This window comes from Chenopodium album, chromosome 25, assembly GCF_948465745.1.
Source record: "Chenopodium album chromosome 25, dcCheAlbu1.1, whole genome shotgun sequence".
NCBI lineage: Eukaryota > Viridiplantae > Streptophyta > Magnoliopsida > Caryophyllales > Amaranthaceae > Chenopodium > Chenopodium album.
In genome coordinates, this window is record NC_137858.1 from 13,511,747 (window position 1) to 13,529,647 (window position 17,901).

The following is a 17,901-nucleotide window of genomic DNA, read 5'->3' on the forward strand; positions in this document are numbered from 1 at the left end:
CTCGTGTAATGTACATATTATGATGTGCTTCATGCTGACTAATATGAGTAAGTACACTGAACAATGATGGAATTTAGGTTGTTATGCCTGTATATACTCAGCCATGACTTGTATATAATCTGATAGGTGGTTTTGCTAGATTGGTCTTGTACTTTGATGCGCTCTTCTATTTCAACAAAGAGTTAAATGAGTATTATTAATGGATATGCTATTTTACATTTCATTAGTTCTATATATTTAAATGGAGAATGTCATGGGTTATTGGTCGATTAAGTGCTAGTAAATACTTCTTTTAACATATAAAGTTTGCTTTATGTATTGTTTCTGGAGTCTGGAGGAATTAGAGAAGTATGTTTGTCTTCGCTGCTTATCTCTCACTACTAGAAAATTTTTGGGCTGATTAAGGTAATATTGAATCTGCCTCACCCTGCTTTCAGTTCATCTTGGGGAGATTTATTTTTCTCTGAGTGAATAAAGAAGACATTAGCACTGCTTTTTTGGAAGTCAGCTGGCCTTGTTGGGATTCAAAGGAGACTACTATGAATCGTCAACGTGGATATTTACTTACAATTTGCAGAGTTATTCAACAAGATCTCAAATATAAGCTAGGGGCAGTAGCTAATTATCAGTTTCTCAATTCTCTTCACATTTGCCCTCCATGTTTTCCCTCCAGCCTGGCCATGTTTCGTGCTTTTCACCTTGAAGAAGACACAGTTTTATGTAATCAAAGAATAAAGCTTCATGAACTTCATATGAATTCTGAAGAGCTACCAATGAACTTTGATATGACTGCTCTCAAGGTTCAAAATTTGCTTAAAGAATTCTCAAATAGTTCAAATGAAGAGCTTGTTCGAGCTCTTGATAATTGTGGACTGTCTTTAAGTGATGATTTGGTGCTTGATGTGCTTAGGCGATTTCATTCAGATTGGAAATTGGCATTTCAGTTCTTCAAATGGGTGTCTAATAATTCAAGTGGGTATTTGCCAGGATCTAGGGTTTACAATGAACTCCTTGGGATATTGGGGAAGGCCAAGCGATTTCAGGAACTAAATCAAGTATTTGAGGAAATGTCGAAGAGAGGAACCATGAATGAGAGATCGTATGGGATTGTGGTTCATAGGTATGCTGCTGCTCATAGGATTGATGATGCAATTGAATTTTTCGATAAGAGGAGGCAGTATGGCCTTCAGAAAGATTTAATTGCTTTCCAAACACTTTTGATGTCTTTGTGTCGGTACAAACATGTTGAGGCTGCTGAATTTTTGTTCCATTCAAAGAAATGTGAGTTTCAGTATGATACTAAGACTTGGAATATTATCCTTAATGGTTGGTGTGTGCTAGGCAGTCTACGCGAGACAAAGAGATTTTGGAATGAGATTATCCGCTCTAGATGTAAACCTGACAAAATAACATATGGAATTTTCATAAATGCACTATGCAAGTCAGGGAAAATTAGTACGGCAGTGAAGTTGTTACATGCTATGTGGGAGAAGGGTTGCACTCCAGACGTGGTGATTTGCAACAGTATCATTGACGGGCTGTGTTTTAAGAAAAGGATTCCCAAAGCCATTAGAATATTGAGGGAGATGAATGAGAAAGACTGTGAGCCTGATGTGGTGACTTACAACTGCCTTATTAAGCACATGTGTAAGATTCAGAGGACGGAGGTAGTCTTCCAATTCTTGGATGAAATGGAGCAAAAGGGTGGAAATTGTTCCCCAAATTCTAGGACTTATTGTCACTTGTTGACATCTACTAAAAGACCAGAGGAAGTTCAGACTTTGCTTGAAAGAATGAAATCAAATGGATGCGAGATGACAGGAGACTTGTATAATTTGCTACTGAAATTGTATATGAATTGGAATTGTGAAGAAAATGTTCAATCAACTTGGGCTGAAATGTTGAGAGACGGCATGGGACCTGATCAGCGATCTTACACAGTCATGATCCATGGGAGATATGACCAAGGAAGAATAGAAGATGCTTTGGATTATGTCGAAGAAATGACATCAAAAGGAATGGTGTTAGAGCCAAGGACGAAATTGTTGGTTGATGCTATGAACATCAAGATGAAGGAGAAAGGTTTAGAAAAAACTAATGATACTAAATTGTCTAGCTATGCGCTTAGAAGAGAGAGCGCGGATACATTGCTCTCCCGTTGAGGAAGCTTTGGCAATGCTGAACATTTCTTTGGTTGTGTATATTCATCCTCCGATATAGTACTATGTTGGAGCTTGAGGAATTGAAACTATGTCGGGCATTCTGTGAATGAAGAGCTTTCAACAAAAATATGTGGCTTGGCTGGTGCCATTCTTTATGCTGCCTCTACCCCTTTAATGGTTACTATTGCCTGTAGTGGAGCTGAACACCCAGTCATCGTCTATGGTCCTCAAAGCTTGGTAACTGGTAAGCAATTAAATTCTTTTTCTACTGACTGTTGAGGCACCTTTGCTGATATTCCATTAAATTATGCTTTACTGCTATCTCAGATTTGAAGCATGTTGGTTTGCAGGCTATCAGTTGTTAGTTTTTATCTTATCTATGATATGATAACACCAAGTCTTGGTTACTTGATGAAATAGCATATATCTCCTAGCTTCTTGATACATTTCAAGTCATCCGTGACTCTACTATTGAGGTTGTCCAACATTTGGGGTTGATACCGTCTTAATCTCTCAACCCCTAGGCGCAGTGGGTTATTTATTTATTTATTATTTATTTATTTATTTGGGTGGGGGGTATGGATTATGGAATAGTAAATGTATTTTGAGAGGCATAAGAGCTACCTACAATCAAGCATTAAGAAGTTTCTTTGTTAGGAAAGAGGTCAGATATTTCACCTTTTAGGGGACTAGATGTTGGTATTCACCAAAATAAATATGGATAGCTTACTGGTATGAATGTGGATACATATAGAAAATATTCTTGACTCATTTTTCGTAAGAGCCCTGGAATAACATTAGGCAAACAATATAAATCACTTTTATTTTGTCCGTGTATAATAATTTTCTGTACTCAGTTTCTTTTGCAAAGTTGTTTACTGTCATCAGTTGATGAGATGAGAGAGTAGACCATTTTCTTTATTGCATGCTAGTTCCTACAATTGATAAAGAGATTGACATTGCCATGCAGGTCTTTTGAGGACAATGGAGCAGAAGCATGGAGGTTTTTTTCATATAAAGGAGACTTAAATTGGCTTGGATTCACTAAACTAAGTGCCCATCTTCTGCATGTATGTAGTTTCAACTTGCTAAGAATCTTCTAATGTATTGTTTTCAGTATTTTGGCACTAAAATAAATCTCCTTAATTCTTTGTTTCGAAATACAATCACTTCTAAATTATTTTAATTTACGAGTTTCAACTACTTACAGTAGACTAGTCCCTTGAAGAGTTGAAGCTATTTATCAACCAGGTTGTCTTGGTTGTTATTCTAATCTGTGATTCTCTGCTTCTCCAATTTGTAGAACTACTTCTGGTAAATAAGCATTTGGTCATTGTATTATGCTGCTTGTTGCATTAATAAATCATGATTCCTTCTGTCCATAAAAGTTAACTGACCTGCAAATATTGTCTATAATAAGTTACTCGGTATAGAATGCATGATCATATAAGCTAGACAGGGACATCATAGGGTTTGATATGTTATCAACATCATTTGCCATAACTACCAATGATCGGAATAAACCGATATCTTTACTGATTTCGGCACTGCCCTACCAAAGACAGGGACATTCTTGCTAGGTGGTGTGATTCAGGCAGCAATTTTGTGGATGATATTGTTGTTTATGTTGCAATGTCTGTTGGACGAGTTTCCAAGGATTTGACCATTATTGCAAGAGCTTCCTTCATCTGTATCATTGTATATTTGTGTGTGCTCATTAATTTACAGTTGACTTAAAACACAAGTATGGCCCTGCAGGCCACATGTATGTTCATGTTATGCACATTATATTATGGTTTATAGTATGGCACTTTAAGCATTCATATTTGATGAGGTGTCGCGACTGTCGTCGGCAACATACAAATACAAAATATAATTGGACATCATAGGGTTTGATATTTTGTCAAATTGCCGGATTGCCCCATACAAAATTATATTCAAAATACATTGTATAATACTCTTTCCGTTTCTTTTTAATGATAAAGTGTGCCTTGTCAATCGTGAAAAGGTTAAGTGTACTCATTATTTTGAAACGAATGGAATATTAAAATCAAGCAATAAGATACACAACTATTTGGTACTCCATATTATAACTACAATTCTAGCGGTAAGTTAGATCCAATTTAGAACATACGTTATTAGAGGATACAAATGTTTGCACGGTGACATTTATTTAAGCAAGATCTGTGTTATTTTGAAATAACTTGTCGCTAACAATGAAGAACATGTTTAGATATGTTATTTAAATAAGATTATTGTTGGCAATTTGTCATTGTCAACCAATGATGTTTTTGAAATGTGTTGATATCTTATTTTATAAGTTTGTGTTGATTTATCAAACACTTGAAGGATTATGTACAATGTACTGTATATAAAATCCTAATCAATGAGTAGTTGAAATATGCAAAATCCTTCTTCATATTTTAAGGGTACATAAATCTAGTAATGGGCTGGATTTGGTGGGCTTCGTGTTTCAATTAGTATAAAAAAAGTTGAAAATTTGAACTACACTTTGGAGTTGGCTAAACTTTCACTCCTTCTTAGGTGAATATGTTATTATTGGTTCCAATTTTTGAGGGTATTCGTTTTAGCATTGAGGATGTAATGCTTCTAATTATTGGCAATCCCTCAATGATAACTTTAAGCTTTTGGCTATTGTTAAATAAACTAGAAAATTTAGAATTAGGTAATTCTAGTATCTACTAGAAGTCTAGAATAAAGACTAATTATAAACAATAAGTTTGTGTTGATTTTTGTACAACTACCAAAAAATTAATCATAATTTACAAATGCTTAAGGAAAAAAGAAAATCACCACCAATCCCACACCCACGGGCATCAGGAAGAAAATAGGGCGACGCGACGGGGGTAACAAAATATAGCAGCACGGCGGGAAACAAAAGTTGGTAGTGTTTGAGGCGGTCTCGGATGGCCTTTGTGCTATTTTATTGGAGGGATTGAGCTATGTGATGTTGGCTACGAGGGTGTCATGTTGTTGCATAGCCTTTCGCTTAGTGTTGCTTTTGTTGTGTTTTTTGTTTGGAAATTTTGCATATAACCACCTTTTAAATCTTGTTTTTTGCAAAAAACCACCTTTAAAAAAAAATGTTGCTAAAAACCACCAATTTTAGAAAAATTGTTGCAAGTTACCACCAACTGCCGGAAAGTAAATGTTGACCACTTTTTCCGGCGTTGACCCAATCATATGCATGGCACATGACCCCCCTCCCCCCCCCCCCCCCCCCCCCTTTTCTTTCCTTTTCTCTTTCGATTTCCCCTTTCTCCTCCAATGGTTCCCCTTTTTCCCTGTTCTTTCGATTTCCCTCTTCTCCTTTATCTATCATTATTTTTGTTCCCTCCATTGTTGATTGTTGTTGTTGCTGCTACTTCAATTCTTATTACTCAAAACCCTAATTATTGTTAATTGTTGCCGCTTCAATTTGTCTACCAACCACGAGACACCCACCACCCACAATCCCCTCTCACATGTAGCCCACTACCCACTTACCCCGCCTTCATAGCAAAACCCACCCAACCTTAAAACCAACTCAACCGCAAGAACCATCCAAGAACAACCCACCATCATAACACACTTCCTTTCAGAAACCCCATATCTAAGAGTGCGATTCGATGAGGGAGAAAATGGACTGTGACTCGACAAGGGAAGGAAGGGAATCGGAACTAAGGAGGAAAAGAGGGAAATTGAAAGATAAATTATCATTCTTTGGGGGGAGAATTAAGGGGAAAATTGAATTCTTTTTTAATTAAATGAATTCAATTACTAGATAAGAGAAGAAGAAGATGAACAGAGAAGAAAGAGAAAGAGAAAAACAAAAAAAAAAAAAAAAAAAGTAGCAGCAATAATCTACCATGGAGGATGAATAGAGAAGAGAAAGAAAGAGGAACCACGTACAGGAGGAGAAAGGAGAAATCTGAACAGAAAAAAGGAAGGAAAAAAAGGGGGGGGAGTCATGTGCCACGCACATGACTAGGTCAACGCCGGAACGGTTGGTCAAACATCCACTTTCCGGTAGTTGGTGGTAAGTTGCAATGATTTTTCTAAAATTGGTGGTTTTTAGCAATATTTTTTTAAAAAGGTGGTTTTTTGCAAAAAAAAAAGATTTAAAAGGTGGTTAAATGCAAAATTTCCTTTTTGTTTTTTTGTTGTTGCTTTGTTCTTGGGTTCCAAATCAAATAAAAAAATAGGGGAAAAAAAAAACTACCAAACTATTTTCATTTTATTTAATTTTATGATAAGTAGATATCAAGACTTTTTGAATTTGTTTTTAGTCAGCAAAATTAGGGATGACAAAAGCTAACATGACCTACCCCTCCTCATACTTGGAGTTTTTCCACTTAAAAGTTGGGTGGATGAGATTTAAACTCGTGACCTTTTTGTCATGTAGGTTTTTCATATCAGGTTAAATGACCAATTCAGCCAAAAGTTTAAACCGATGGTTTAAGATTTGGATAGTATAGTTTTTATATTATCAAGTCTCCTCACATCAGATGAACTTAAAATGTAGATGCAATATGGGCCTCTCGCATGCCCAGCGCAAAATATTTCACTTGGAAGGGAAGAATAGATGAGAATTGAACTCTAATCATTATAGTCATACTAGCTTAATGTTATGGGATCAATTCAACCAAAAGATTATGCTAATAATTGAAGCTCATGATCACTTTATATACTCTCATTAAAATGTTGACATTTGTAATTGTATTGATAAAGTGAGTGAATAAATTATTATGTTAATTTGTTTGATTTATGTTAATATGTGCATGAAGAAAATGAGTTATCAAACGAGTTGAGGGAGCTATATACAACATACTTGGGTTAGTGTAGATGGTTGCTGATTCATATATTTAAAAAGGTCGAATTAGGGTTGAGAAGAATCAACATATTATATACAAGATCGATACAAACTTAACACTCACCTTATTTTCCAACTCTACACAAATTAGATGAATTACAAAACTAACATAATAAAATGTAGTACTACATAATTCTTTAGAATTAAGAGATACACTTTTGAACTATGCATACATCATGTGTATATAGAAACAATAAATCGATGAATAACCAAAGTTGATTCGCAAGACAACACCTGCCTTATAAAAAAAAAATGGAACGTTGGTATGAAATAGGAAGTTGCTTTCAATAGTTAGTGTCTTAGTGATGTCTAATCTGATCCTTTTTACATGGCTTGCCAATATTATTTTACAGAATTTTATGCCCTCTTTTTTTTTTTGTTCTTTAAAAGTCAAAATTCATGAAATTTTGTAGCTTCTATGAATCGCAAATAATTGTGTGGACCAATAGTGGGTGTCATAAGGCCATCGTACGTAGGGTCAATATCTAATGTTGAGCTCATTAATCCAATCAAATCATATGCTGCCCAACAGGCAACAGCAAAGCATATGATAACATTTTTTTTTGGGATTTATTACTTAATTATCTAAGTATTTAATAACATATTTATTTATAGAGTATTTATTTATTTATTATTTATTATTTATTATGAAGCTTAATTTGATTTGCACCTCAATTTGGTATGATATGATCATTCAACCTAACACTTGGCAAAAGTATGTCACTCACTTGGTTGATTCAATTGGTCTTTACTCTTGATGTGGTTGTCCTACTTCATCCATTACCTTGTTAGAGTAGTATTGATGTGCACTATTTTAATTTTTATTTATTAAGTCAACCACATATTTTTAGACAAACCTTAATTGCTAAGTACTCGTACTTGTTTTCTAAATTTATTGATAAGAACAATAATCATAGTAATAAAGAATGAATAGAGAGGCAGTAATAACTATGGAGTACAAATGACAATTGTCTAAATAACCATGTTATAAAAACAAAACACAGTTGTCTCCAAAACACCCATGATTTACATGATTAAAATTGTATCTTTTATTCATAACCATGTTTTTAAGCAATTTAGTGATGGTAAAACACACACACATATATATATAAATATATATATGGAATAAGACAATAAGTTGCATGGCTAATGGTATTATTATTATCAGTAAATTCATACATGGTTTATTAGATGTATATGTATTGTAGCTATATTAACTAAAATTGAACTCAGACCTAATTATATTGAATGATTCAAAATCGGTTGAATCCTAACTCAAATGATACCTCAAACAAGATGAGCTAAATTGACTTGACAACAACCATTTTGGCAAAAATCAAACATAATAAGCTGAAAATGATTTAATTCTCAAAATAGGCTATGAAACTAATATGACTCATATAGATACAACCTATACATGACAGTACAACTGACACGAAAGTCTCCTTATCCGAACATGACTAGTACTCGGCCAATAAGCTTCCTCATTCAAACATATCTAGGCTCGGTTTGAACTGAACAATCTGTTTGCTACCTCTTTTGTATAGTATATAATGTTCTCTTTGAATCCTTTGTTTTTTAACATGCAAGCTAAGAGCGAGACTTTTAACATGGCTCTTTTCAAATCCATTCCTCAAATCTCAAGACACTTTAAAGAAAAAATATCCAAACACTACAATTCCATACACTAATATATTTTTTTTTTTCCTTCCTACAAAAAAAGACTTTTGTTCTTTTTAGTTTTTGTTTTTTAATGCTGAGGTTCCTATCCTACATAAATTTAAACACTCATACGCCACACAAAACATAATGGAACAAAATAGATTTTTGTGGCCAAAGCATCCCACACTCATATAGTCCTACGAAGTGTAATAGTGGCTCTTGAAGGCTCAAGGCTCCCCTTTTTTGGATTATTACATGGAAAAGGTCCCTAAAAATCATCTACTCCTATATATATCAATGGTAGAAGTACGTTTTAGAGGACCAGGCCAATTAGTGCAACTTTAGTCAATCGAATCAAAAGGCAAGTAACCTCTTGGGGAACAAAATAAGTTAAAGTTCACTTTTGAAGTTCTTAGAAATTAAAGTACTTGATGCACATTGCTAAGTTAGTGATCTTTCTTCGAAATGATTTTGGTAATAAAGAGAAAAGACACATAGAATGATAGAAACGTTAAGGCAGTCTTCTCTCAGTATTGTAACCTATTATTAATAAAGAAAGAGTAAAGCTACAACGCTATGTGATTAGCTTAGCTTCTTTATACACGTGACAAGAACAAGTCTACTTATTGAAGAAGGCTAGTATGCAATTTCTTATATATATCATCCATAAGCAGCTGGGTCTTTCAAGGGTTCAAATCCTTACCCTGCAACTTATCTTTCATTGAATTCCACAAATGAGAAACTAATCATTGCATACTTATTTTTCTTTGCCATTACATGGGTTGCTTCTTGTCAATGGTTCAACAACATACTCAATCTATTTTTAACAATAAACTACTTCATACATTCTATCTCGGATTTTGAAAAGATATTTAGCTAATGTATGTATCATAATTATTCTGTATTTATTAAGTTGTTATCCTTTGATATACGTAGTAGTATAATACTAAGAGTCATAGTCTTGTGAAAAGACATATATACCTAATCTAACCTGTATGTTATCTTTAAAAATATATTACTCGGCATATTGTCTCGATAAAGAACTATAATATGCAAAACATATATGTTCTATACATTTAAAACAAAGTGTTTTGTTCTTTACATTCAAAACAAAGTGATTTGGACTTACTTATTAGTTTGATGTGGTGTGTTTTTTCACCTAATATATGTTCATTACATTTTGAACAAAGTATTTTAGACTCACTTATTAGTTTGATGTGGAGTTTTTTTTTTTTTTTTTTTTAATTTGATCTCTTCTAACCTGATTTAATTATGACGGTAATAATTAAGTTATTATTATAAGTTTATAATACATGATGAATAGAACAAATTTTAAGGGTATATTTTGGCATCCCTCCATGCATGCCTCCACATAGTTAGGTGAATATGGTTGAACATTGTCTCATCAAAGTCTTAATATTAAGAGACGTGTGAAAAGCTACATATTTGCACGTTTAAGAATTGTCTCCACGTTATAAGCCATACTTACATACATACCATACATACATAATACATTAAGTTAGTATGTGAGAATAAAATGTTTAAGAGCTTGATGTAGATAGAATTGTTTTTCTAATAAACAATTAATCATCTATTTTAAATTTTTAATATCCAAGTTATGATTTTGATAGTTCGTCGATATTTGGTGTATAAATTAAATTGCTTGTATTATTATATGCCATCGTTTTTATATTAAACTCTATCCTTTTCATATTTCATGACGTAATGAAAGGGATACCCTTTTCTTACTACGGCTTAAAAAATGCAATTATCCAACCAAGAAGTACTTGAACAATTTTTTAATATAATTTGATGGTGATATTGTTTCTTTGAAAAAATGTTGTTTAGATTAATAATTTGGGTTTAATTTGCACGCATAATGACGAATGGTGCTTATTGACATACTGCTCAACATATTAATATTGATATTGACATTTTTTTTTTTACGTTTGGTAGACGGGAAAGAAAAGCGACAACGTACGTATTTGTGGTATTTTATTAACTTATTTACGTGTTTGAATCGAAATGAAATATATTTACTATTTTTCTCATAGTAAATCATCATTGGGTACAAAAATTTTCTTTTTAAAAAATAAAAATTTCCGAACAAACTATAATCTTAGATTCTTAGATAAATATTACTTAAGGTAAAATCACTACTTTAAGTAGCATTATGCCCCAAGATTAGTGTTTAATTTTATTTTTCTTCTTTTTCTTGGGTTAAAATAATTTCACATAAAATTGTTGACCAGACTTGCTATGACGACCTAATACTTCTCATGATTGTTATAATAGAATTTAATATACTACTCATAATAGCAAGGTGCATTTTTGCATAATGAACTCTTACGCTAAGATATACAATTAGATAAACAAATTTAGTTAAGAGCAGCATTCAAATGAAGAGTTGAAGACATGTCGAGTATGAATTGCAGGTAAAACCTCTATCTTTGTTGTTATCTATTTATTTATGATATAAACTTCTTGCAATTCTATTGCATAAAACATGTATAATTGAAAAGTAATATAAAATCGCTACTTAAAATGAAGGAGGGATAGGGGAAAAATTATAAAGTAAAATATCATCTGAGACTGGCCTATAAAAGAGAAACAAGGAGTTTATATGAGCGACAATAAACGCATTGATATTATTACTATTCAATAAATTATTACTTTACTTTTTTAAAAAAAATACCCTAATTATCCCACTTTATCTTATTATATTAATGTCAATTAAAGCGCCTAAATAATGTGTCGGTTAGAATGAATACTTGAAAAAATAAAATGGAGGGAGTATTTATGTTCCTAAAAGTTCTTTCTATTGAATTGTGACTGTAATTGTTTGTCAATGCATTACTTTGACCATCATTATAATTTTGCATATTAGGCCCTATTCTCTTACGTTGAAATTCAATTCAGTTCAGTTCAGTTCAACTCGGTTCAGCTCAGCTCCCAAATTCCTTCTCTTATAAATTATTCATATCAGTTCAATTCAGTTCAGTTCAGCTGAGTTCAGTTAATGAGAACAGGCCCTTAGTATGTATATTACAATCGAATATTAATGATCTAATCATTGAGACAAATCAAATAACATCCAATATATTAAAAGGTGTTCTTAAGAAAGTATATGTGCCACGTAGACTCTTTCACTTACGCCACGTTACCTACTCAACCTCTCATTATGCCACATCACCACTCATTCAACCTTTAATTTTACCACGTTCTTATTACTCCATATAAAAACATAAGGCTAGATGTTCGAAAACTTAACCTCTCGTAGGAAAGATGGTTATTTAACCATCTAAGGCACTGTTATTTTGAGCTTCTGGGCAGAGTAGAATAGGAGTCAGCAGAGCCGAGCAGAGCAGATTTTATTATTATTATTATTATATTAATAAATTATTATTATTTTATTATTAAATTATTATTATTACTATTTTGTTATTGTTGTTATTATTATTATTATATTATTATTACTATTATTATTATAATTATTATTATTATTACTACTATTACTATTACTATTACTATTATTATTATTATTATTATTATTATTATTAAACATTCATTATTATTATTATTATTAAATATTAATTACTATTATTACAATCATTAACATTACATATTTATTACTATTAATACTAAATATTAATTAATATTGTAATAATTTAATATTAATTATTATTTTCAAGCAGAGCAGGGCAGGGCAGAGCTGAGGTGAGAAGCTCTAAAGAACGGGGCCTAAGCCAATTAGCAACCATGTTATAAATATAAAAATTAATATACATAATTGCAAATCACCAGCACCAAAAAAAGGGAAAAAAACACATTAAAAAGATTAAATACATATAATCACAAGGTTTAATTAAAGTAGCAACACAGTGTAACGCTCGGACTACACAATAGTTTAATTTATTTAATAAAAGTAATAGTGAAGGTGTGTGAAAACAAGAGGTGATCATTGGGCCGGCTGAGCTAAGCTTTGGCCGAAATTTCTGTGCCCAGACCTGCCCAAATGGTCGAGCCGTGTAGGCTTTTCAGGTCATTTCTGGGTCAGGCTTAAAAAAAGTCAACTAAATATGCATAAAAACGCATTCCCAAACCTATCCATAAATTAAATTTTCGGGCCGAAACATCTTCCCAAAACTCGCCCAAAATCAGGTCGGGCCGGGCTACCTTTGATCCCCTCTAGTGAAAACCATGAAAAAAGAAAGATATATAGAGTAATATTTCCTCTTTTATTTTAGTTAACACATTTCTATTATCACGCTTGTCAACGCATATTTTTAACGCTTAATAACTTCAATTATCAACATTTTAAAACTATAAAAAGTGGATAATAATAAAATATACATATAGACGATTCAAACACGATCTCACATGATTATATTTTATCGTATCTATAAATCAAACAAGCGAGTCAAAGTATAGTGTGTGGATAGTGTAAAAGTCAAACGACGTCAACTAAAAAAACAAAGGGAGTATTTAATTGTATGTAGTAGGTTGCTAAAAAAATGTAACAACTAAAAAAATGGAGGGAGTAACATACATCTACAAAGTTAGGGCTTGTTTTGATTTATTGAACTGAGCTAAACTAATTGGAGCTGAATTGAACTGAACTGAACTGAACTAAATAGAGTATAAATGAATTGTTTATGCATGAGAGAAGGAAATTAGAAACTGAACTGAACTTATTGGAGCTGAACTGAATTAAACCGAACTGAAAAAGCTGAAGAAAATGTTTTCAAAAGTGTTACAAAACTTAAACCAATTTTTTACTAACACTTTCACCATCATTTAAATTTATATATAAAAAGTATTATTTATTCAACACGTTCTGTGTATGGCTGACTATATCCTATGGACGGCTAGCAGACCTAACACACCAAAATACTGACTGGGTAACCCATGACCATTCGAGTAACCCTTGACCAAGTCACTCATAACCGAACAACCTATAATCGGGCGAGTGACCCTAATCAAATAACCCCGATCACACGGTGATATATTTTGTGTTAATTATTTATGTGAATTATTGTTAGATTTGTCTTAATACAAATTTTAAATTTCTACAAATTTATAATTAGAGATAATGCTCAAAGTTTCATTATGAGAATGTATTAAAAACTTCAAAAACTTTTGTATACATCCAGTTTACACTAATATTAGTGTACATCGAGCAGTATAAAGGTAACTTTTAGCTAATTTTATGGTAACTTTTTGCCTATTTTGGGTAACTTTAAACATAATACAGTACAATTTTTATATAAATAGACAACAACAAAAGTTTAATAAAGGTAATTTAAATACATTCAATCACTAATAATTGATTTTTTGCCATTTAAAATGTGATTCTTTACTAATAGAGTGTAGATAATTTTATTTGAATTTGAGTTATTTTTACACATATTAGGGTGACTTTTATTCATTTCAGAGGTAACTTTTTATCACTTTTAGCTATCTTTATAATGGATGTACAATACACCCCATTTTTTAAAAAGTTTGTGTAAAAACTTTTAAAATCGAAACGAATGTAGTAACACAATCCACCAAATATTATTGCAAAATATATCCTTCCATTTTCTCCCGTTTACTTGTTCTTTGCAAACGAGTAACGACGTGTTCAAGGCGTGTAGAGTAGCGTGTCCAATAAAGTGCGTCCTACCCCTTTTCTCCTCCTTAATTTTAAGCCTCCACTAATTAATTAATTAACCTTCCTAATTTCATATTACCACCATTAACAGCCTACTTAACACAGTAAAAATTCATTTCCTAATTTTGGCTCTTCTTACAAAAAAAAAAAAAAAAAAAAAAAAAAAAAAAAAAAAATCACCCTCCCCACCCATAAAACGCGGTGCTTCATCTCCTCATATAACTCCACCCTCTCTGCCTTAGGGTTCTCTCATCCACCCCACCCCCATTTTCTCTCTCCTAAATTTTCTGCGATCTTCAATCTTTTCTTCATTTTCAACCTCTCTTTTCATTTTTCTCCATTTTTTCTTTTCTGGGTATTTCTTAATTTCTCCAATTTTCACAATTTTTAGACATCTTTTTGCAATGTTTTCAATACCCAAATCAAAAAATTTGTGAAATGCCGGCAAAAGATTAGATTTTGATGAACTTTTTGTATCTGGGTACTTCATATTTTCTCCAAAAATCTCATTTTTTTGGTCATTGATTGAATTTCATTGATACCCAAATCAAAAAAATTAGTGGGTATTTTCTCTGAGAAATGCCCGCAACAGATTACCAAGGTTCAGGAAGTCCGTTGACGAATTTCGGCCGTTCGATTTTGAGTATAAGACGTGATCAAGGTCAAGTTCATTCAACAATGGAGGGTTCACATGACCCAACAAATCAAGAATTCGAGCTCGAAACGTTTCAAAAACAAGTAGCAGAGCAATTCAATGAGTTATCATCAGCAGGTTCAGATGAGCTACTTTCTCTTTCTTGGGTTCGTAATTTGTTAGATGTTTTCATTTGTTGTCAAGAAGAATTTCGTATTGTTTTATTTAATAATAAAGGGTATTTGAATCGAGCACCAATGGACCGTTTAATTGGTGAATTTTATGAAAGAAGTGTTAAAGCCCTTGATGTTTGTAATGCAATTAGAGATGGAATTGAACAGGTTAGACAATGGGAGAAATTATTGGAAATTGTGATTTGTGCTCTTGATAATCATAAGAGTTTAGGTGAAGGTCAAATTCGCAGGGCAAAAAAAGCTTTGATTGATCTCTTGATTGGTATGTTAGATGAGAAGGAATCGAATGCGGCTTTAGCGCATAGAAATCGGTCATTTGGCAGGAATAATGGTAGTAGTGGTGGTGGAAAGGATCATCAAAAGAATATAGGACATTTCCGGTCATTATCTTGGAGCGTTTCGAGGTCGTGGTCGGCCTCGAGACAGCTCCAAGCAATGGGGTACAACCTCAATGCTCCGAGGGCTAATGATGTAATGGCTACAAATGGACTTGCTGTTGCTGTTTATACTATGAGTTGTGTGTTGTTATTGGTAATGTGGGCATTAGTAGCTGCAATTCCTTGCCAGGACCGGGGGCTGCAGACCCATTTTTCGATCCCTAGACAGTTCATTTGGGGACCCCCGGTTTCGTCGATTCATGAGAGGATCTTGGAGGAGAGTAAGAAGAAGGACAGGAAGAATGCCTGTGGATTGTTGAAGGAGATTTATCAGACTGAGAAATGGACTCGACAGATGAATGAATTACTCGATTCGTTGCAGTTTCCTTTGTCTGAGGAGAAGGAGGCCGAGGTTAGGCAACGAGTGGAGGAGCTGAAGCAGGTTTTTGAGACTCTGAAGCAAGGGTTATACCCCTTGGAGAGGCAGGTCAGAGAGGTGTTTCATCGGATTGTTAGGAGTCGAACTGAAGGGCTCGATTCGTTGGGTCGTGCAGGGAGTTCTGAATGAAAATCGACTGATTTCGATAGATTGGACTACATTGGATTAGATGGAATACATTGTGTTGTGGAGTTTTTGGTTTTGCAAAATCAACATTGATGCTGCTTTACCAAGAAATATATGGATTTAGAAAATGATGAATGTGTCTTGTATTTATGATTGTGATCAGCATCAAATTTCAAATATAATTGTGTAGATTAAGAAAACAAAAAAAAAAAAAAAAAAAAAAAAGTTGGGATCTTCTTGATCCATAATTCAGCTGCTGTTGTTGCTGGGATTATCTGTAGTCTGTCAGGATGCTGTTGCTGTTTGTATAATCCAGAGTTTCAGACAGGGTTTTTGCTTCTGGGTTGTAGTTGAACAATGTTGTTCTTCAATCTTGACTGTTTCTTTTTAATTTTTTTTTTTTTTTTCATTTTTAATTTGTAGTTTTTTTTAAAAAATTAGTGTTTTTTTTTTTTTTTTTACATGTGTATTTAGGATTTCTTTTTTCTTGGGATTATGGATATTGGATACTTAACTTCTGTAAGAAGAAAGAAAAATTGCCCAAAAAAAAAAAAAAAAAAAAAAAAGCAAAAAGAAAGCTGAGAAAAATAACCTTTAGACTTTACTGAATCATTTTACTCATAGTTCAATTGTAATATTGTTGGTTTTGTGCACTAACATTCAATGTAGTTTAGCTTGAAGCAAATCAAGCAGCAATTCTAGATACCAGATTGTAGGTATTCATTTCATATTTAAGTTTACATGAATTAGGATTTAGGACCCCTCCTCACGAGGGGCGAAAAAAAAGAAGCAATTGCATATGAAATTTTTTAACATACTACTAGCATACAAGTTCAAATGTACAATACATGCCTCGAATTAGAATATGCAAGTAAGCCAAGTAGTATATGATTTGTATGACTAAATTATTGTACACTTATTTCTTTGTCTTCATCTGTTTACCAATATCTTGCCTATTGTATTCTCTCTCTCTCTCTCTTTTTTTTTTTTTTTTTTTTTTAAGCACTTCTCACAATTTTGAATAAAATTTGGCCAGATATCTCCATACCTGATGTCTGGAATTGTCACATCGGGGGCAGGGGAAATTCCAGCATATGCTGGGGGCAAGGATCGATCCCGTAACCTCGAGGTTACGAGATGGGAGTGCTACCATCAAGCCTACTCCACATCCTTCTTTTGTTTTCTTTTGACTCTATTTCTTTTCTTCATTATGTAACTGACTATTAGTCACAAACTCTGTAAATCTGTAATACGGAAACATGTTAGAGTTCATCCAAGACTAGAACTTGAATATCTTTATACTCTTCGATCTTGTTCGTAACAACTCAAAATCATTTGAAAGTATGTTTTAAATATCATTTCAGTATTACGTATTGTTAATCAAATCAAATAAAAAAAAAAAAAAACCTATATTTTATCAAAAAATTATTTTATTTTATAATGGAGAGAGTATTATGTAGGGGAGGCCGCAATCCTTGTGGTGTTGTCCGTTGTGCCAAAAGACAAAGCTTTGGAACAGGATTTCTTATTGTAATGGCTTAAAAATCAGAAAAAACAAAATTAAAAAAAAAAAAAAATGTAGAATTTACATGAGAAAGAGTGAGGCCAGGCTGTGTGTTTGGAGTAGTTGTCTCCTAAGAAGCAGGCAATAAATATTTGTAAGTATTAGAAACGTAATTAAACAATAAAGATTACTCCTTAATTACACTCGATCTTCACAATCCTAGTCAAGCAAGCAAAACATCCCCATCTTACACATTTTTTACGTTAACTACTCTTCC

The 17,901-nt window shown here is 32.9% G+C and overlaps 1 protein-coding gene and 1 pseudogene across 1 annotated transcript; both read left to right on the plus strand.

The window, feature by feature from the left end:
• The first annotated feature begins 539 nt into the window (after nt 1–539).
• Nucleotides 540–2,162, plus strand: LOC145613732 (putative pentatricopeptide repeat-containing protein At3g15200 pseudogene; annotated as a pseudogene).
• Nucleotides 2,163–14,571: 12,409 nt separating this feature from the next.
• On the plus strand, nt 14,572–16,491 carry LOC145615313 (protein BYPASS1-LIKE-like). Its single transcript, XM_081670377.1, has one exon. The coding sequence runs from the start codon at nt 14,930–14,932 to the stop codon at nt 16,121–16,123; it is 1,194 nt and encodes a 397-aa protein (XP_081526503.1). The 5' UTR covers nt 14,572–14,929; the 3' UTR covers nt 16,124–16,491.
• Nucleotides 16,492–17,901: the final 1,410 nt, after the last annotated feature.

Coding starts and splice junctions, on each gene's coding strand:
- LOC145615313 (XM_081670377.1), top strand. CDS start 14,930: ATGCCCGCAACAGATTACCAAGGTTCAGGAAGTCCGTTGACGAATTTC.